The sequence below is a fragment of the Lithobates pipiens genome, unplaced genomic scaffold, assembly GCF_037356315.1.
Source record: "Lithobates pipiens isolate NorthernLeopardFrog02 unplaced genomic scaffold, aLitPip1_a1.2 Scaffold_1, whole genome shotgun sequence".
NCBI classification, from domain to species: domain Eukaryota; kingdom Metazoa; phylum Chordata; class Amphibia; order Anura; family Ranidae; genus Lithobates; species Lithobates pipiens.
Window position 1 is genome coordinate 222610529 of NW_027507685.1, and position 22648 is coordinate 222633176.

At 44.0% G+C, this 22648-nt stretch overlaps 1 protein-coding gene across 1 annotated transcript in view; it reads right to left on the reverse strand.

Annotated features, from left to right (window-relative positions):
* LOC143983516 (complement factor B-like) overlaps positions 1–22648 on the reverse strand; it is a 124500-nt gene that overhangs the window by 90373 nt on the left and 11479 nt on the right. Inside the window, exons 2-4 of the mRNA XM_077483299.1 lie at positions 15186–15380; positions 12562–12747; positions 1047–1220 (exon numbers count right to left, since the gene is read on the reverse strand). Of these exons, the coding sequence (XP_077339425.1) occupies positions 1047–1220; positions 12562–12747; positions 15186–15380 (555 nt within the window). The remainder of the gene's footprint in view (positions 1–1046; positions 1221–12561; positions 12748–15185; positions 15381–22648) is intronic.

Below are 22648 nucleotides of genomic sequence, written 5' to 3' on the forward strand. Positions count from 1 at the left end.
TTACAAAGTGTGTTATGGTACAAGACAGAGAATTAGCTTTACAGGAGAATATGACAGATTCATTAGTTACATTATGGTCCTAAGTTCTCCATAGTTACATTTAATTGATTGATGTGAGATGTATGGTAGAGAAGGGTAGGGAGGAAGGGGAAGGGCAGGTGAGGTAGGGATTGGAGTGGGACCTAATTAGAAGGACCTTATTGGTAATGTGGGGTACTACTTATCACAAAATAAGTACATCTGAGATCAGGGTTGGTTATCATTATATGTGATTGAGCTAGATGGGAATAAATTAATAGGAACTGCACTCCAGTCTATGCTCTTCTGAAATACTTTATTAGAATATTATGCTTGAGGGTATAGTAAGGTCAAGTTTACTATTAAGAACAGAAAGAACAATTGGAAAAAACATATGGTCGTCATAATGGATGAAAGATCTGATCATTAGGTCGATACTGTGCATTTGTTGTATCCCAACAGGTCTAGTTGTTTTAGAAAATGTATCCTTTAAAATGGGCTCTAGCACATAAGAACTCAAATCAAGAATGGGTATTAAAGATTTGTTTTACAGAATCCAAAGTAGGGATTTTTTTTCTCCAAAATCTGCTAATGGATAGTCTGGCTCCTATTAATATATGGGTGAGAAGGGTGCAGTGACATCCCCCCTCGGCAAGAGCAGACGCCAGCGGGGCTGGGCGCGGTTGGGGTGCACTGGGTGCAGTCCGCCCCAGTTGACAAAGGCTTACTTTCAGATTTTAACTACTTTCTGTACCCACAGCAAGAAGTTTTCCCCTAATTTTCAGTGGTGATGTCCACACAGGCAGCGAGTTGAGTCTCCACAATGGGGAAACAGAGAGCAATAAAAATGTCCCAGAAGTACAGAACACTCAATCATGTTATCTAGATTTCATCATGGTGGGGAAGAGAAATCCAGGACCTTTAGTAAGGAGATCTCATCACTGCTGGAGCCGCTGAGAACTATTTTATAGAAATTACCATTTACATAGGTGTTATATCATTCAATAGTATTAATTTAATTATCTTACGTCTGCAGGATGGTTCCGATCCTGACCACTTCTTGTTCTCTTTACATTCCCTCGTATTCGATCCAAACATCCTCAGTCCATTCTGACAATCATAGGTCACCTTGCCTTCAATTCTATAGGAAGTACCAACTTTACTGGCACCAATGGGGATCCCTGGGCTTGGGCAATGGCCCTCTGAAGAGAACATAGAGGTACTGTAAATTATATAGAATAATATTAACGTGACCATAACAGAACAGTTTGACAATCCATTAATAGTAGTAAATGTTAGAGAGTGTATCCAGTGTACCTAAGCCCAAGAATAAACATTTTATACATTGCAATATATATATATGTAGCGCTTGTGGGGATCACCTTTTTCTGAAGGACAGTCAGCAAACGGGCACTTTCTTAAAAATCTGGCAGATGCCAGGTTTATTTTCAGGAGGTTTGCAAAATAAAAACAAACAGTAAATTAAATCCTTGCCATCCCGCGCTAACTAAACAAATAGTCTCCTCTCTATACAGTGCGGGGCTGAACCCCATCACCCACAAAAACATGCGGAAAAGCAAACCTTTTAGTCCAACCCCCAGAGCTCCTCTCACTCAGGTTCCTTTCTCAAAACCAGAGCCCTGCTGTGCTCTCTTCCTGGATATTTAAAGTTCAGCTGACTGTGGACTCCAGTGGACCCAAACATCTGGACCGGAACCTAGCCTGCCACAGAGGCTGAAAAAACTGGGCGGGATTCCGGTTCAGTCCCTTACAATGAAACAAATGCAAGGTGAAATGTACCTATTATTGTGTATCTCACCTTGCATATAGTCACTATATATATATATATATATATATATATATATATATATATATATATATATATTTTTTTTTTTTTGTTTGGGGGTTCTGAGTAATTTTCTAGCAAAAAAAAATATGATTTTTACATGTAGGAGAGAAGTGTCAGAAATGGCCTGGGTGGCAAGTGGTTAGTGGCAATTACCATAATAAGTAATACCGTATTTGCCAGCGTATAAGGCGACTGGGCATATAAGACGACCCCCTATTTTTCAAGTGAAAACATTGGTTTTGGGCAATACTCGCGGTATAAGACTACCCCCCTTATGAGGCAACACCATTTAAAAAAAACATTAGAACCATTAAAAAACACAAAGCAAGAATGCCAACTACTCATCCACCATGCTGTGATATGTCATAAAGTAAATCAAACAATAATAACACAAACAGAGATCTATTGAATAACACAACTCTGGAAAGTAGAATTTTTCACTAACCAAAACTATACCACTTTTGGGTTAAATTCTATGGGAATTGTCCACCAAAATGCATTTAATAAACGCCCTGTCATATGTCCCAGATTTACCTGTCCCTCTTGGGTGCCTGGGACCTCAAAGGCAAACAGCAGGATGTATAGTAGTAGATCAGTGAATAGATTTACCCAGGGAAGTATGGTGAGCGGTGTATTCTTTTAACCACCTCAATACTGGGCACTTAAACACCTTCCTGCCCAGACCAATTTTGAGCTTTCAGCGCTGTCGCATTTTGAATGACAATTGCGCAGTCATGCTACACTGTACCCAAATGAAATTTTTATCATTTTTTTCCCACAAATAGAGCTTTCTTTTGGTGGTATTTGATCATCTCTACTGTTTTTATTTTTTGCGCTACAAATAAAAAAATACCGAAAATTTTGAAAAAAAAAATGTTTTTTTTTGTTTCAGTTTCAAAACTTTGTATATAAGTACGTTTTCTCCTTCACTGATGGGCACTGATGGGGCTACACTGATGGGCACTGATAAGGCGGCACTGATGGGCACCAATGATGTGGCACCAATGAAGTGGCACTGATTAGGTGGCATTGATGGACACTGATATGTGGCACTGATAGGCGGCACTGATAGGCGGCACTGATGGGTGACACGGATGGACACTGATAGGTGGCACAAATTGGCACTGATAGCTGGCACGGATTGGCATGGATGGGCGGCACAGATGGGCATGGATAGGCGGCACAGATGGGCATGGATAGGTGGCACAGATGGGCATGGGTGGGCACTGATAGGCGGCACAGGTGGGCACTCATAGGCGGCACAGGTGGGCACTCATAGGCGGCATTGGTGTTATACTGTACTAATGGATGCCAATCAGTGCCAAACAATAATGCATGCCAATCAGTGATGCCCATTGTGCTGACTGGCATCCCTGGTGGTCTAGGGAGGATTACCTTTTCCCTGGTGGTCTGGTGGCGTCCCTGGTAGTCCAGTGTGGGCATCCTCGGGGGGGCTGTGCTGATAATCGATCAGCACAGACCCCCCCTGTCAGAGGAGCAGCCGATCGGCTCTCCTTTACTCGCGTCTGACAGACGCGAGTGAGGAAAAGCCAATCACCGGCTCTTCCCATTTACACTGTGATCAGCCGTGATTGGACACGGCTGATCACGTGGTAAAGAGTCTCCGTCGGAGACTCTTTACCAAGATCGTAGTTGCCGGGTATCAGACTGACACCCCGCAACAACGATCGCCACGATGCGCGCCCCCGGGGGCGCGCAGCGGCTCATAATCCTGATCACGTCATATGACGTCCGATCAGGATTATGAAACCACTTTGCCACCGTCAATTGCCTATAGGGCGGGCGGCAAGTGGTTAATGAATACAACACCTGCTTGGATTGGCAGAGGCTGTAGCATCATCAGCCCTTGCCTCTCTCGCTCTCTCTCTCAAAGCCAATCAGAGCAGGCTTATCTATGTAGCCTGTTCGGATTGACAGAGGTTGTTACTCCAATCCAAGCAGGCTCTGTATTCATTAATAGAATACATCGCTCGCCGGGATTGGCTCAACGGCGTATACTGTTTGTAGCTGAAGCCATATACAGTATTAGTAGACATTTGGGGGCTGACATCCATCAGGCAGCATTGTATACCCGGCGTATAAGACGACCCCCGATTTTTGGGCATTTTTTTTAAGTGTAAAAGGTAGTCTTATACGCCAGAAAATACAGTATACAAATAATTATTATATATTGTTTTTAAGGTCATTTACTATATTTTCAAAAACTGTACTCAAGCAGTTGGCTTAACAGAGAAATTACTGAAGTTGTATAACTTCAAACCAGTCATTTCACAGTAAATAGATAAATAATAAATATAGCAGAATAATACTGTATATGATTTAGCTTGATTAAAACAGTACCTTTTCAGCAGCTGCAGATTCTCCCTCTTAACTGTGTGATAAAAACATGGGATTATGGGTAAATCTAAATACCCATAAACCCATGTTTTTTCTTCTAGTTAAGAGGGCTGGGCTGAATGAGCTTGAAGACAAGTGACTCCTTCTACCGGTATGACACTGCAGTGAGAGGCGTGCCTCCACTGCAGCATTTTTATTGGACAGCTGAGGTCAATGGTACGTTACCATTGGTCCAAGGCTCCAAGCTGTCCATTGTCTCAGTGCCTCTGACAAGAAGTGAGAAGAACTCTGAGCTGATCCTCTCAGTCTGCTGCAAACAGCTTGTATTTAACCACTTCAGCCCCGGAAGAATTTACCCCCTTCCTGACCAGAGCACTTTTTGCGATTCGGCACTGCATAATTTTAACTGACAATTGTGCGGTCATGCGACGTGGCTCCAAAACAAAATTGACATCCTTTTTTTCCCACAAATAGAGCTTTCTTTTGGGGGTATTTGATCACATCTGTGGTTTTTATTTTTTGCGCTATATACAAAAAAAGAGCAACAATTTTGAAAAAAACACATTATTGTTTACATCTTACTATAATAAATATCCCCCAAAAATATATAAAAAAAAAACATTTTTTCCCTCAGTTTAGGCCGATACGTATTCTTCTACATATTTTTGGTAAAAATAAAAATCACAATAAGCGTTTATTGATTGGTTTGCGCAAAAGTTATAGCGTTTACAAAATAGGGGATAGTTTATGGCATTTCTATTCATTTTCTTTATTAGTAATGGCGCCAATTAGCGATTTTTATCGTGACTGTGACATTATGGCGGACACATTGGACTTTTTTTACACATTTTTGGGACCATTGTCATTTATACAGCAATCAGTGCTATACTAATGCAGTGATACCTGTGTAAATGACACTGGCAGTGAAGGGGTTAAGCACCAGGGGGCAATGAATGGGTTAAGTGTGCCCTGGGGAGTGTTTCCAACTGTGGGGGGGCGTGGCTACGTGTGACACATCACTGATCTCTGCTCCCGATCATAGGGAGCAGAGATCAGTGACACTGTCACTAGGCAGAACAGGGAGATGTTTGTTTACATTATCATCTCCCCGTTCTTCCTCCCCGTGAGACAATCGCAGGCCGCCTCTTAAAGGGCAACGTACAGGTATGTTAGTTTGCCTGTACGAGCCCTTCTGCCGACGTATAACGGCATGAGGCGGTCGGCAAGCAGTTAAACTGGCCGCTCTGTATGTAGCTTCTGACAGGGTGCACAAGTATCCCTGGAACTATAGGTGCTAGGAGCCCCAAATGTTGACCAGTGGTGGGTTAGGAGTACCCACCACCCAAATTTGGGGTCTTTATGACCCCAAGTCGCTGAGCTCCGACCCTCGAAGCTCAATCGTTTTTTTTTTTTTTTTATGTGCATGGCTCTGCCTCACCTATCTTCCCTGACTGCATGTCCCTGCAACTTACTAGTCGTTAGATGGGGTGTCTGCATTTGTTTTGTTTTAAATAATTGTTTCTTTATCTTTATCCTGACGGTAGTATAGTTCTTCTACTAAGGTGCAGTCCCGTGAGACGATCGCGGGTATGCCTGCGGCGATCGAGTCCACGGGACCCGTGACCGGACTCACGAGGGTCTCGACCAGCGCGGCGCGCTCCCGATGGCAGGGCGGCAAATTTAAAGGGACGTACAGGTACGCCCATTTGCCTGCCCGTACCATTCTGCCGGCGTACATCAGCGTGCGCTGGTCGGGAACTGGTTAAATAACCATAGTGCTACACTTAGAGGCGCATCTCTTCTCTTTTATATTGCTTATAATCCCCCTGTGGAGGCTGCCATTTGTGGATGGACATTTTATGGTTACACAACCCATCACATTGCTATAATCTTTTTATATGGGCTATAAACTGAAGGACCTATGCAAAAATGGTTGTGGAAATAATCATCTGAATTTCCATTATTTCTTATGGGGAAATTTGCTTAGATATATTAGTGCTTTGGATTAAAAGCATTTTTCTGGAATGAATTGTGCTCACAATCCAAGGTTTTACTGTATTTTCTTTAGTATTCTTTTTTAGCATAGTTTACCTTTTTTTTGTTTAAAAGAGTGTGTTTACAGATCTTAGATGCTGAAAAAACATACCAGACGGTACCCATCTCACACCCTACAGAATAGCCAGGCTTCCTTAAAGCTCATTCACCTCTACTGTTATATATATTAATTCACTAGCTAATGTGAAAAAACATATATGTTAACAAAAGTAATGAAAATGTATGCACCAACTAAAACAATATTGAAAGTCAAGACATTAAAAACAGGGGCTAAAATCAGGGGTATTTAATTTGGGGTCCATTCACAACTTAAAGTGTGCGTTAAGTACAGATAAAGATATGTGCATTGATGTATGTTGGCATATTGCATTTTCACATGCACATTTCTCCTCACTTCCTGAAGCATGGAAAGAGTCTAGGGCACAGCAGAAGAGTCAAACGTATGCTAATGAAAATAATATTTACAAAATATATTTCGCTGTCCCTTTAAGTTGTGTACAAGCAGCCGGCACAGCAAGGGATCAATGTTGCAAAAGTGTAGTGAAAGTAAACAAGTGCAGCGCTCATATAAAATCACTTATCAATAGTGACCAACATAATTACAAAATATAGTCAAAACTTATATTGCATATAATAATGTGACATATAATAATGTGACAATCAAAAATCAGAAAAAAGAGTCAAAAAGGAACTAAATTGTAAAGAGTCCCAAATCATATAGACATATAAAGTCCAAAGTAGCTCCAAGAAGAAAATCAGTGGAGTGATGTGCGTTGCACTGCAATGACACACGTTACCATGTGTTGCATTGAAAAGAGTAGGGCTCGTTTTCTCTTTTCTATTTCAAACCAGTGTAGCACCCTCTACCTTAGGTAGGTGCTAGTATAGGTTTTTCTGTAAGCTGCCAGTGCATGTAAATTTAGGCAGGCCTATGCTGTGAGCTAGGCCTCTTTGTTTTGATCTGGGGGCAGGGGAGTGGTTCAGTGTAGAAGTGGGTGACTGACATGCGCCTCAGCTCTTGGCCGCTTCCTCTGTTTCCAGAATTTATCCTATGGGCATCCTTTGTCCCTTTTCCCCAACCAAGTTTAATCCCCTAATAAAAACAACAAAAACAAGCAAGAGACTATTCATTGACTGAGAAGTGTGTCTAATGGATGTTTTGCAGCAGGGTGAAATGTGTGGATGCTGTAACACGTAACAAGTCAGGGGGGCCATCGCTACACCAGTGTATATCAGTTCAATGCACCAGTGTGAACTGCTTCCATTCACATACCTTCTTTTTTTTTACAATCCTTGTGCTGGCATACGTTGAAAGAAAATTTGCCAACCTATCTGGTGACAATTGACCCTTTGTGCGTTCCAGATTCAGAATCCATTTCTAGATGGAAATGCGGCATATTATCCCATGATTTTGTACCCTGCATGTAGGCAGGTGCAGTTAACTGCTTTGCCACTAGGTGGTGCCGTATTGGAATAGTGTCTGGCACAGAAGGTAGGGACATTAGGTGCTAGGCACTCTTAGGTAGAGCCCTCCCAAAAGGGATGTCAGGAGTATATAATCTAGAAGGGGAGGGACACAGAGTCTCTTGGGGCATGGGAGCCATACACCCTACATATGTAGGAATGTAACCTACAAACATGGGCCCTAGACAGGGCAAGAGGGCGGGTGGAGTGGACCTGTATGCAAGAGTAGCTGGCTGGAAACATTCTGTTCCTTAACCACCTCAATACAGTGCAATTACACCCCCTTCCTGACCAGACCAATTTTCAGCTTTCAGCGCTCTCACAGTTTGAATGACAATTACTCAGTCATCCTACACTGTATCCATATGAAACTTGCGTCCTTTTTTCCACACAAATAGAGCTTTCTTTTAGTGGTATTTAATCACTAGTGGGTTTTTATTTTTTGTGCTATAAATAAAATAAAACGTAAATTTTGTGAAAAAAATTCCTTTTTCTTCGTTTCTGTCATAAATTTTTGCTAATTAGTCATTTTTCTTCATAAATTTTGGCCAAAATTTATACTGCTACATATCTTTGGTAAAAATAACCCACATTAGTATATATTATTTGGTCTTTGTGAAAGTTATAGAGTCTAAAAAACTATGGTGCCAATCACTGAAAATTGATCACTTCTGATCAGGCCTTCAGTACATCAGGTGTACCTCATTTCTTGAGACACTAACAAGTCAGGAAAGTACAAATACCCCCCAAATGACCCCTTTTTACAAAGTAGACATCCCAAGGTATTAAGTAAGTAGCATGGTGAGTTTTTTTAAGTTGTCATTTTTTCCCACAATTCTTTGCAAAATACATTCTGCTACTCTTCCCGAGTACGGCGATACCACATGTGTAGGACTTTTACACAGCCTGGCCACATACAGAGCACTAACATTGATGTAGTACCTTCAGACGTTCTACGAGCAAAAATTACGCATCTCATTTCTCAACCACCTATTACACTTTTGAAGGCCCCGGAGTACCAGGACAATGGAATTTCCCATAAAATTACCCCATTTTGGAAAGCAAACACCCCAACGTATAATCTGTGAGGCATAATGAGTCTTTTGAACGGTTCATTTTTTTCCAGAAGTTTTTGGAATATGTGGAAAAAAATTAAAATTTTTTTACACAAAATTGTCAATTTATAAGATATTTCTAACACATAGCATGTATATAGCAAAAATTACACCCCAAAATACATTCTGCTACTCCTCCCGAGTATGGCGATACCACATGTGTAGGACTTTTACACAGCCTGGCCACATAGAGAGGCCGAACATTGAAGTAGTACGTTCAGGCGTTCTAGGAGCATAAATGACACATCTCATTTCATTCCTACTCATCACACTTTTGAAGGTCCTGGACCACCAGGACAGTGAAATTACCCACAAAATGACCCCATTTTGGAAAGCAAACACCCCAACGTATATTCTATGAGACATGGGCTGCAAATAGGTACTCGGGTACTCTGATGGCCTGGTGACAGGTACTCGGGTACTCTGATGGCCTGGTGACAGGTACTCGGGTACTCTGATGGTCTGGTGACAGGTACTCGGGTACTCTGATGGTCTGGTGACAGGTACTCGGGTACTCTGATGGTCTGGTGACAGGTACTCGGGTACTCTGATGGTCTGGTGACAGGTACTCGGGTACTCTTATGGTCTGGTGGCAGGTACTCGGGTACTCTGATGGCCTGGTGGCAGGTACTCGGGTACTCTGATGGCCTGGTGACAGGTACTCGGGTACTCTGATGGCCTGGTGACAGATACTCGGGTACTCTGATGGCCTGGTGACAGGTACTCGGGTACTCTGATGGCCTGGTGACAGGTACTCGGGTACTCTGATGGCCTGGTGACAGGTACTCTGATGGTTTGGTGACTGGTATTTGGGTACTCTGAAGGGCGGTGACAGGTACTCATATGGACTGTGACAGGTACTCGGGTACTCAGATGGACTGTGACAGGTACTCTGGTACACAGATGGACTGGAACAGGTACTCGGGTACTCAGATGGGCTGTGACAAGTACTCGGGTACCCTGATGGACTGTGACAGGTACTCGGTACTCTTATGGACTGTGACAGGTACTCGGTACTCTAATGGACTGTGACAGGTACTCGGGTACTCTAATGGACTGTGACAGGTACTCGGTACTCTAATGGACTGTGACAGGTACTCTGGTACCCTGATGGGCCGTGACAGGTACTCGGGTACTCTGATGTGCCGTGACAGGTACTCGGGTACTCTGATGTGCCGTGACAGGTACTCGGGTACTCTGATGGGCTGTGACAGGTACTCGGGTACTCTGATGGGCTGTGACAGGTACTCGGGTACTCAGATGAACTGTGACAGGTACTCGGGTACTCTGATGGGCTGACAGGTACTCTGATGGGCTGTGACAGGTACTCGGGTACTCTGATGTGCTGTGACAGGTACTCAAATACTCTGATGGACTGTGACAGGTACTCTGATGGACTGTGATTGACAGGTACTATGAGGGGTGGTGACAGGTCCTCTTTATTGGGGGGGGGGGGCAATCAGTATGATTGGTGTACACTGTATGCGGTAACGAGATGTTACCGCAATCTCCTCCTCACACACGATCGGTGTGTGAGGAGGAGAACCCGGTAACATCCCGTTACCGCAGTTTGTTTACATTTTTGTGATCGGCTGTGAAAGGATCACAGCCGATCACGTGGGTAAACAGCTGGCCAATGGCTGTTTACCAGCGTCGGTGACGAGCAGTGTTCCCGGGGAACACGCCGCCACCGACGTGCACGCGCAGCGCGCTCGCGATCGCGCGCATGCGCCGTGCACGTTCGGGGTGTGACCATCTGTGATCGGCCGTGACTTCATCACGGCCGATCACGTGGTAAACACACATTTGGCACCTCTCAGGGGGTAGAGGGGAGCAGATACCTGTCTAACACGGGTATTTGCTCCCACTACCCCACTATCTGCAAAAGATCGCTGTGTCCAGCCACTCCTCTGTCACCCCCCCAGCTGTCTTCTGGAGGACACATTCAGAATGCTCAGCGCAGCTCACGCATGTGCAGTAGGGAACCAGGCTGTGAAGCCACAAGGCTTCACTTGCTGATTCCCTTACTGAAGATGCCAGCGCCTACATCCGGGAGCCGAGGGACAGGACGGCTTCGGGTGAGGACATCGCAGGTGCCCTGGACAGGTAAGTGTCGTTATTTTAAAAGTCAGCAGCTGCAGTATTTGTAGCTGCTGATTTTAAATGTTGTTGTTTTTTTCAGCAGAACTCCACTTTAAGGAGGTGGGGGCTAGGGCAGATTACAAAAGGCCTTGTAGGCCATGCTGGAAATCCATGTGTGGGGAGGTGCAGCGTGGTGTAGTGGCTATAAACACTCAGAGTCCAGATGTAGTAACAAAACTGCGTTGTAATTAAAGTCCAAACAAGCACAAGACAACCCGACCGGGTGCACCCACAGAATGTTTCAGAGAACAGTGCGGTAGATTTACTAAGACTGGAAAGTGCAAAATCAAATGCAGCTGTGCATAGAAACCAATCAGCTTCCAGTAGTTTTTTTTGTTTTTTTTTTGCGTCAGAGCTTAATTAAAGAAGCTAAAGTTAGAAGCTGATTGGCTATAATACACAGCTGCACCAGATTTTGCACACAAACAGTTTTAGTAATTCATCTCCAGTGTGCAGCAGGTCTTGGATGCTCTAACAGCACCTCTCTTGAGGAATAGAATGCGGCCTGGCCAGTCTGTGCTCAAACAGAAAAGCATCCAGGAAAGTTAGTGTGTCCCTGCTTTTTCCCTACTCATCTGGAACCTCTCCCTACCTCTAATACTGTCCCTGTCAGATGAATAACCTGTCTCTACACTACCCACACGCAAAATGAGTACCAAGCCAGGGAGCCAGGGTCTTCAGTAGACACTGGTTGATGCAAGTGAGCCGCCAGAGTCCCAGCATCCAAGCTTCTCCAGAGACCCAGGAAAACATAGAAGAACCAGGTTCCTCTTGACTTTTTCTCCCTCTGCAATGCTGCTGTGGTTGAGGGCCACCTCCAGTAGCGAAAGTAGACTGCATCTGCCTACACCTGTATGGGGCTGCTTTACTGGAGGATTCCTGGGAGAGGTGTACCCAGCTAGAAAGTGTCTACAGAGAACACAGTCCTATGAGTACTTATGACCCAGGGCAGAAGAGAGACTGTAGAGAGATGGCTGTGAGGTGCGGCATGTGCTTTCACTTGTAATTGATGCAGACTGTCCACATTATGTGATTGACTGTGTATGTCAAGTGACTGGAATATATGTCCCTGTGATGTGACTGTCTTTCCATTCCCTGAACAAGTGCAATGCAGCTAACTATCATGTGGACATTTCTTCTTTTGGATATAAAGGTCTATGGTGAGGAGCAGGGCACAAGTTGGTAGAGGAGTGGGGCCTCAGCAGGTGGGATTGTGCTCTAGCAGGACTGTACAAGGGATGGAGACTTGTACTTGGCTCCAGAATTGTCTGACTACGAAGGCCCTTTTACATACAAACTCCTTTGCAACGTTGAGCTACAGCAGGCTTAGAAAGAGAATGTTGCTCCAACCAGAGAACACACGCCGATTATCAGTTTTACAAGCTGAGATGTAGGGCTATTCCAAAATATTATTTTTCTGTCTATGCTACATAATTCTATATACCTTTCATAACTTTACATAATTTTCATATTTGATATACCTGTAAATTTTTTAACCTTCTCAATGAACGCTCCCTCATTTTCCAATAAAGAAAACCCTCCTTAATCTGAAATTCTCACCTCCGTCATCACATATTGTTGTTTCTCCACTCCATTTTCCATTCTCCTGACAGGTGCGGTTTTCAGATCCAAACATTTTGAATCCACCCCAGCACTCGAAATATAGTTCATCGCCCACAAAATACTTTGGTTTACGTGGGTCATACTCTCCACCTTCGAACATGACTGGCTTGGGACATTCAATAGCTATAAAAGATCAGTAATATAGAAGAAGCACATGTGAACTGTATTCAAAGGCACAGGTAGAAAGTGATATTGTAAGAAAACTGCGCAAATACAGTTAGTGACAGCAGAGAAGAAGGCAAGCAGTGAAACAGAACAGGTGGAAGATTCTTGAATACATATGCTAAATGCTAGGTCTCGTTCTGCATGGCCTTCCACGTTTCGAATTGCAAGGATTTTGGTGAGGTATCTGTCAAACCAAAAAGCCATTGGGCAAAATTTCAGGCCTTATATGCAAAATATAGAACAATGCTAAGAAAATCAGTTGATTAACAAAGGGTCAAGCCAAAGCATTTTGGGGATTAGAGGGACCCCCTTCATCTGGGTTTAAAGCTTTCAGGTGATAGGAATACTCAAACTAAAGAGAACTCTGAAGCTGCGTACACACGGGCGGATTGTATGGCCTACTTAGTCCGTCATACAATCCGACGGACAGTCCGTCATACTTTCGAATGAACGGACTTGATCACACACGGATGCTCAAACAGTCCGTCGAAAGCTTGCGCGATGACGTGTACAGCACGTACGACGGGACTAGAAATAGGAAGTCCAATACACAGCAATGCAACCTTCCGCCGTGTAAATCCTTTCTGAGCATGCGCCATTCTTAGTCCGTCGAACTAGCCTACTCACGAGCGGATTGTCCGCTGAAACCAAAGTATGACGGACAGTATTACGGAAATTCCGAAATACTTAGTACGCCAGACTGCACGCTGAAAAAGTCCGCTGAAGCCCACACACGAGCGGACTGTCCGCTGAAATGTGTTTCGACTGACTAAGTAGGCCATACAGTCCGCCCGTGTGTACGCGGCTTGATACAATCTAGAAACATTCTGAATGGGAATACTTGAATTGTAGATAATTCTCATTTAAATGTAATGTTGATATTGGTGTGCCAAAATAACTGCTTGTTGGGTTGGTGCAGTGGGGTGTGGTAAACACTCGAGTCTCGATTGGCCAAGAATGTTGTATTGAAACAGTGGGTCAACAACATAAACAGGCCCATCGGGAAGCTCACCTTTCTGGTGCCACTTACAACTATAATTGATAGGGGACAGAAGACTCAGGGATGTAAACAGTATCTGCCACGAGGAGCAAAGTGCTGCCTAACCCAAATGGGAAGCTTTCTGAAGTGGTAAGCGTAGTCCCTGCTCACCCCATTGGCATCTTGCAATGCCACTGTCCAAGTCCAGTGGGGAACCTGTCCCTAACCTTTTTATATTCCTACAGTTTTAATTATTATTATTTTTTACTCATCATATGGAGCCCTATATACTGGCCGCTGGCATGTACTTTGACACCAACACATTATGTGTGGGTGTGTGTATATATATATATATATATATATATATATATATGTAATGTATTCGTGTTTTGTACATAAATTAATTTTGCATGTATATACTATGTGCTAGATATCTTTCCCGACAATTTTTGTACATATATGAATTCTGCATGTACATGTTATGACAATAAATATGCCTATTAAGTTTATGGTCTGTCATATGCTTCATTCAAAGTCCCAAACTTTTCCAATATAGGGATGGAGACACGTCTTTTGTGCCTCATTCAAAGTCCTGCCCATTTTTTCTTTTTATGCATAAAAAGAGTAAAGATCATAGGAAAAGGTGGTGGGACAGGGTAAAGTCTTCCTTTCCTTCACAGATGGGGTGTTTTTGCAAATAATAGAGTCTCTTGAAAGCTGCCTTTAATTTAGAATGTTCTACAATCTGTGTACTTCTATCCATGGAAATTTTGAGATCTTACCAACATCATCATTCTCTATAGTTCAAGAATTCTTATCCCCTTAACCAGCCCTGATGAAATGGTTCCTATATAACCCTAAGAAAAGAATTGGCTTGTTGCTTGACCTTTTATCGGTAAACAGACCTTCTAATTTGGAGTTTACCATTGGTCTTGCGCGCCCCTCCCCCCCCTTTTGTTCCACGTTCCTTATAAAACAGGTGGAAGCAAGCAAATAAAATTAGCAAGCAACAGGTGAGAAGGCAGACAGGGAGTCAGGCAATTAAAATGGCATAGGGTACGTAGTGGCACAGCACAGAAGGAGACAGTGGCACATAGGAAGATGAAGACATGGATACGGCACAGGGGTTGGAGTAGAGAATGACACAGGAGGAGGCAGGTGCTGATACAGCACAGAAGGGAACAGAGACAACATCCAGGAGGAGTCAGGTAATGACAAAGCACAAGAGGGGTCAATAGGTGACAAAGCTCAAGAATAGATAGTCACTGATACCACATAGGAGGGGGCAATGAGTGACACTACCCAAGAAGAGTGGGTGAGTATACAGCACAGGAGAGGGCAATGAGTGACAGGGAGAGTTAGGTAATGACACAACACAGAAGGATAATGGGCCGTAGTTAAAAAAAAAAGTAGTTACCTTTACATATAGCTTTCTTCTTTTCATTTGTCCATTTCCCATTCCTCTCGCACTCACGTGTAGCAGATGGGAATGGATACTTTCCTTTTGGACAGCTATACTCCACTTTTTCGCCATCTTCACTCACTTTGTAGGTGCCACCGACAATGGCCACTGTGTCAAGGTTACACTCCTCAATAGGGGCAGCAATGGACACTGGAACAAGAAAGAGTGTGTCAATGTAACGGTGACTGAAAATGGCACTGAAAATATAAACCAGTACAATATAAGCAATGGTTTAAATGAAAAATTTCATTCTGCGTAGCCAGGATTATTTCTAGTGCCTTAAAAAAACCTAATGAGAACGGTAAAATACTTCCTGTTATCTGTTAGGAGCTCCATCCAGCACACTTATACCTTCCTTTTCCCAGGGCTGAGCAGCCAATCGTAGCCAATCATAAGCCTCTACGTCACATAGAACCTGCTCATGGCATCCAGTGTGACGGATCTAACACCATACATTATTGTCTTGTTTAATAGTGTAGCGCACCCCCTGAACGAGCCATTGGTGAATTTGGTTCTATTCCCCTAGTTAGGGCACACACACCATTTTCTCCTTTCTTTTGCTAGCTCAAAGAAATAATCTAGGGGTGTCTTTTTTAGGATTTATAGGAACATAGAACTTTGATGGGGGTGAAGGGGCATGGGATAACGCAAATCTGAATGCTGTGAGGACTCTTCTCTAGCTTGCTGAGCTACAAAAAAGGTCTCACAGAATTTATTGTTGGCAGAAGAGTAGGGCTTTTCCCAAATAGATGAGGATAGAGCTACACACAGTCACTAACTTCCAGGAACAGGGTCAATTACTCCCATAGCCACAGGATCATCGGTTGCCTCCTTCCGATATCCACCAGGCCCTCTCCAGTGCGGGAGACACCCTCACACCACCATAGGACAGCTGGACACTTCTCTTCCAACTTCCTCCTGGTACTATTTCCAGTGAGCTATTTCAGACCCAAAAAAACTGCAGAAGTAAGCTTTTTCGAATAGACCCCCCACCTGAAGCCCCAGCTGGAACCTTGATGTCTTCTAAGTGGCACCTTCAAAAATCCTGCCCCAGGAGCAGAGTCCCTGCACAGGGTCTCCTCCAACAGGACAGGACCCAGGGACTCTGCTGCTCTGGCTCAAGCCCCATCTTATTTTATTTCCACCACCTTCTGGGCACACCTCCCTGGGGATTGGCTGGAGACCCATAAATATTCAGGCTGCTTACTCCCACTATAATTCTAGAGTCCTCTAGAACAGGGTTTTTCCTTCTTTTTTTTAGTCAAGGCACACTTTAAAATGATGTACATTCGGATGGCACTCCAATGTAAACAGCTAAACTAATAGTTTTACATAATGCAGCCACATCCACACACGTAGGCCACCCAATATTAGAGGTGATTTATTCTTCCAAGGCAAACACACCTTTGCACACTGGTATTCCAATGTTTCTCTTCTCTTTCTATTTCCATACTCAGCTAGTGTAACCCCAGTGCTGATGGAGAGGGGCAAACAAAAATTCTGTTGTGCAGGGGCCCAACGCCCCCCTTATCAACCAATGACATAATAGGTTGTTAGGACGTCAGCAGTTAGAAGGTTGTAATGGTGCACAATGAAAACCTGTGGCTTTGTGTAACTTAAAGGCAGTCTTGATCCCTCCGCTGGCTTTCATACAATTTTCTGACAATAGGTTATTTGCCAAAGCACCCCTGAAGCAACCCAAAAGCACCCTGGTAGAAAATGGCTGCTCTAGAATACAGGGGGAAGTAATTAGAGCAGCAGCCTGTGATACACTGAGCAGACCTAAATAATCAACCCCGGCTCCAGAGGAGCTAAACTAAATTTAGCTAGCAGCCAGCCTACTCTACACTGGGAAGGTGCTACAATAGTAAGGTATAAGATAATTAATAATAATAATAATAATATTCAAGCTAAATTTATGTATTCTTTTAACCAAGTTCTATAACATACAGTCACATTTTAGTCTATTGTTGTCAGATCAATGACTGGTGATTCCTCTTGGTTTTCCATTGTTCTTTGCACATTTCTCTTTGCCTTAACAAATTAATAGTATGGCCAAACCTCCTTTCAGTGCTGGAGTTTGTGTGGTATGGGTGAAGTGGTACATACCATGTGTTAAAAAAAAAAGCCATAACGTTCATCATAGAAAGATGGTTTTACATAATTACTTCCTAGACAAGCAACTGTTCAACTCTAAATCCTGGGACCCTTTATGTCTATGGGTTGACTGACCCTTCAACACTACCCCTATCCATAAAACAGCCATAAACCTAAGAGGTACTGGTAGAGGGGTGCATTGCTGGACACAGATTTTATTGTCATTACTTGAGCCCAAATTGATTGTATTTGGCAGCTCCCCCCAAAAGAGGACATTCAGCCCTCCAGCCCTGATGAAGGGGATTGTGTTCCCCTGAAATGCATTGGATGTATTTTGCCCTGCTTGTTGTAACAAGTTAAACAAAAAATACTTTGGACTCCTGGGGATTTTTCCATTTGGGGCTCTTTTTGACCCACTACAGCCATAAACCTAGCCTAATACAGGCATGTCCCACTTTTAAGTACACAATGGGGTTTATTTACTAAAGCTAGAAAGTACAAGATCCGGCTCACTTCTGCATAGAAACCAATGAGCTTCTAACCCGAGATTGTTCAATTAAGCTTTGGTAATAAAACCTGGAAGCTCATTGGTTTCTATGCAGAAGTGAGCTGGATTTTGCGCTTTCCAGCTTTAGTAAATAAACCCCATTGTGTACTTAAAAGTGGGGTACGCCTGTACTTTCACACCAAAATCTTTGTGACAAAACAAACCTACGTTGTAATATATAGATGTAGCGGATGACATTTTGAACAAAATGTCATATGCATGTAAATTTAGTTTTTGCTTCAGAACAGTAGAGGTTCTGAGGGTTAATTACGTAGGTTGGCCTTGACATCAGTCTGGCCGGGCTGTGTTGGAAGTTCTGCCTGGTCATGTGAGCAGTGAGGTGCACATGACAAGCCAGAACCAGGCCTGGTTGGACGTTTTGAGTATCAACCTTCTCGGAACCAATCAGTGGGAGTGCTGGGCCCTGCTGGGGAGTCTGGGGAGGGGTACTTAAGATGTGTGGGTCACGGGTTTCAGGGGGGAGGAGTTTTTGAGGCCCGTGTGGTCTGTTCGGGTTCCAGGACCGGGGGAGCACCGTGAGGGGTCCCGGTCAAGGGGTGTATGTTTTTCCAGTACCATTGAGGAGACAGAGAACGTTCCAGGTACTGAGAAAAAAAGTTCCTGTTCACCCTTAGTTACAACTTGTACACGTTCATAGGATTGTTTAAAGTTTTGAGTCAACGTGCTGACTGCCATGATCTCTGGCTAGAGATCTGTTCAGCCTTGAAGTACCCAGCTGCGAGTGGCTGCCCTCTGTTCCCATGAGAGACTGTGTTATTGGATGTTACTACTGCAAAATAAAACCTTTTAAAAATGACTTTATCTGTGTCAGCGTTCAAGTCGTTGGGTATCAACCCTGGGAACCCCTAGACGTGGAAGAGCAGGCCAATAGGAGGTAACTGGTAAGCCCAATAAGTCAAGGCCGCCCTGCAAGGGTTATGGCCTCTACATAGACAACAATAAATGTTGTGTTAACAATGTAATTAAAAGTTGACATCCCTGAGACACAATACTCCTTCTTAGGACCTGCAGTCAAGTCTGGTCATGGTTTATCTTTCACTTCACCAGAGCCAGAGATAAAGCAGAACTTTGCAACATTGATGTCTGATGCAATGCAGTGCAATCTGAAAGTTAACGGTTAACCTGAAACCAAGAGGTGCTGAAAAGAATGCTTGATCATCCAGTATGCACATCTACAGGGTGGCACATTTCAGCAGATGTTCTATAGGAGAACAGGCAATGGGGTTAATTTACTAAAGGCAAAAAGACAGTGCACTTTGCAAAGTGCAGTTTCCCTTTCTACAAGGTTTAGTAAATGAGGTAAAGCTTTACTTTACCTCATTTCGCTTTACCCAATCACGTGCAAGGAAAATTAAGAAAAACTGAATTTTTGCTTGCACATGATTGGATGATGGAAGTCAGCAGAACTTCTGCTGATTTACTAAGCTCTATAGCAGTGATGGCGAACCTTGGCACCCCAGATGTTTTGGAACTACATTTCCCATGATGCTCTGGCACTCTCCAATGTAGTGGAGCAGCATGGGAAATGTAGTTCCAAAACATCTGGGGTGCCAAGGTTCGCCATCACTGCTCTATAGCAACTGCACTCTAGAGGAAAAGAGATTTCATCTTCAAGTACGGAAAGGTTTCTTCACAGTTAGAGCTGTGAAAATGTGGAATAGACTCCCACCAGAGGTGGTTCTGGCCAGCTCAGTAGATTGCTTTAAGAAAGGCCTGGATACTTTCCTGATTGTACATAATATAACTGGGTACTAACATAGGTAAATTTGATCCAGGGAAAATCCGATTGTCTCTTGGGGGATCAGGAAGGAATTTCTTTCCCCTGCTGTAGCAAATTGGAGCATGCTCTGCTGTTTTTTTTTTTTCGCCTTCCTCTGGACCAATTGTGGGCATAAAATTGGGTATATTGGATTGCACGATTATTTTTTATTTTGTTTATTTGTTTTTAAGGTTTTTAAGGTTTAACTGGATGGACTTGTGTCTTTTTTCAACCTGACTAACTATGTAACTATGTAACTTGCAGAGTGAAATTGCACTTTGCAAAGTGCACAGTCTTTTTGCCTTGAGTAAATCAACCCCAGAGTGTTGGCTTAGCTCAATAATTTCATTAACAGAAATACAGAAATCCCCCAACCAGTGGCGGTCCGTCGATTAGGGGTGCCCGGGCGTCACCCCCTCTGTCACGCCACCCCCTCTATGTAGAATGGATAGATTCATGTGTAGCGCTGGTATTTTACCCGCTGTGCTATTATTTTTGTAAATTTAAGTTTGTCTGAAGCTGCGGTTTGGCTAATTATGCTAAAGTTCTGGCTTCTGTACCAGTTTGGCTGGGTTGTGCTAATTTCTACTTGGCCGTGCGTGTCGCTGTCACCATCGGTAAGTGTTAGAAATGCAACAAGCTAAATGTATTGGGTACCCCTTTTGCTCAGAAACAGCCTGGTGGGAGTGGTCTACCCACTGTGCATTCTGGGTAAGGGTACTTAAGGTACCAACGCCATTTTCTGGGGTTTGTTTTTCCCCACCTCTTGGCCCTCCTGGCCTGGGGTGTGTGCTGCTTTGACCAATGCCTCGGGCTGGCTAGCCTGAGGCTTCACAACCGAAGAGTGGGCCCAGAGGTTCTGGGACCTACTGATCCAGAGATGATCCTGTGCTGTCTTGCCTGAGGGGAGAAGCCATGCAACTGGAGAATCCAGGGGAGGACTTTTCGGAAGAGGGCCAAGCAACAAGGCTGGTGCCTCATGGAAAAGCCTGGAGACTGAGTTGGAGGATGCATCCTGGGTTGTCTACCACACAGTATCGCCGGGTCGGCTGAAAGAATCAGGTACTGTGGGGAAACTCTTTAACTTAGCAACCAGAAGATTATTGTGCCTTCCTGTGGCAGAGGATTGCATAACAAGATCGCTAAACCTATCAAGTCTGTGGCAGAGACTTTGTTTGAGCATCTCACCGGCAGCTAGGTCAGTTAGAGAGCCCTATCCGGTGATTGCTAGATCCAGCTTGTGGGAATCGTTTGTCCTCTGGATCAAGGAAATACCTTTAACTCGCAACTACAAAGGTACCTGAATTCCCCTTATCCTCTACCCCTCTATTGCAAAAGGGTGTGTTTTTGTTAAATAAACATTCAGAAAAAGGACTAAGTGTCGGAGCTAATATTCTATAATCCACTCTTCAACGGGACCCCTAAGACGGACACAGTGAGCAGGTGAGGTAACGGTAAGCCCAACAAAAACCAACAGCTCCTTCGGGGGTAAGTGCTACATATGCATTGCATGAATCTATCCATGGCCGCTATAGCCACCCCCTGTTCATGCATCCAGCCCGTTTTCGGACACGGGCGCCTGAATTACAGCAGTGTTGTTGTTTTTTTTGAAGGACCTGATTAGAGCCATAGGCTCTAATAGGCTTCCAAAAAGGTATATTCGAAGTACAGAGCATTGCGCTCGGAGCCCACCCAGGTGTGTTAGAAAAGCGAACGAATATTCGATTTTCTAACACTGAACCGCCTCTCAGCCAATCAGGAGGTGTGGTTATAATACCCGTCATCTGATTGGCTGAAGGCACATGTGCTCCAATTGGATGCCTAGCAGGATTGAAGAAAAGACAAATGGACACAGGAGCCTACGCCTGACCCGCTGCTCATCTCACCATCCCACAGCTTGTCGCCTGACCCGCTGCTCATCCCACAATCCTACAGCTTGCACCCTTCAACTGCTGCCTGACCCCCCGCCAAGATGCGGTAAGTGCCGGGCAGTCAGGGAGCGGGCGGGCGATCACAGTGGCTGCATTTGATGGGCACAGTGGCTGCATTTAATGGGTACAGTGGCTGCATTTGATGGGCACAGTGGCTGCATTTGATGGGCACAGTGGCTGCATTTGATGGCACAGTGGCTGCAATTGATGGGCACAGTGGCTGCAATTGAGGGCACAGTGGCTGCAATTGATGGGCACAGTGGCTGCAATTGAGGGCACAGTGGCTGCAATTGATGGGCACACTGGCTGCAATTGATGGCACAGTGGTTGCATTTGATGGCACAGTCTCTGCATTTGATGGGCAAAGTAAGGCTGCGATTTTTGGGTTTTATAGCACCAGCCGCCACTATTCGTTAAAATAGGACATTGATACAATTTGCTATCCTATCCTTTTCCCTAATGATGCTGGACAGCCTTTAGACATGCAGGCTTGAGCATTGCTGTAAACACCGAAGATAAATTATTCCACAGTGCCCGTAGCTACAGAGGTCAGTAAGGCACTACTTTAAAGCTCATGAACTGCTTGATAAGACTATAGGGTTGATTTACTAAAGGTAAATAGACTGTGCACTTTGCAGTGTGCAGTTGCACTCTTCAAGAGCAGTTGTTCCAGAGCTTAGTAAATAAGCAGAAGCTCTGCTGACTTCCATCATCCAATCACGTGCAAGCAAAAATGCTGTTTTTTTACATTTTCCTTGCACGTGATTGGGTATTCTTTGCAAAAGGAAGCTTTACCTTATTTACTAAGCTCTGGAGCAACTTCACTTGCAGAGTGCAACTGCACTTTGCAAAGTGCACAATCTATTTGCCTTTAGTAAATCAACCCCTATGTGAGTACTGTACTTGAATGTCCATTTTCTGAATGAATGAATGAATGAAATACTTGTATAGCGCACAATGCGAACTGAATCGCCTCTAGGTCACAGATTCACCTTGGAGCTCCCATACACATATAAGTTGTCTATGAATAATAGTCAGGAAGACATGTGCCTGCCCTCTGTAA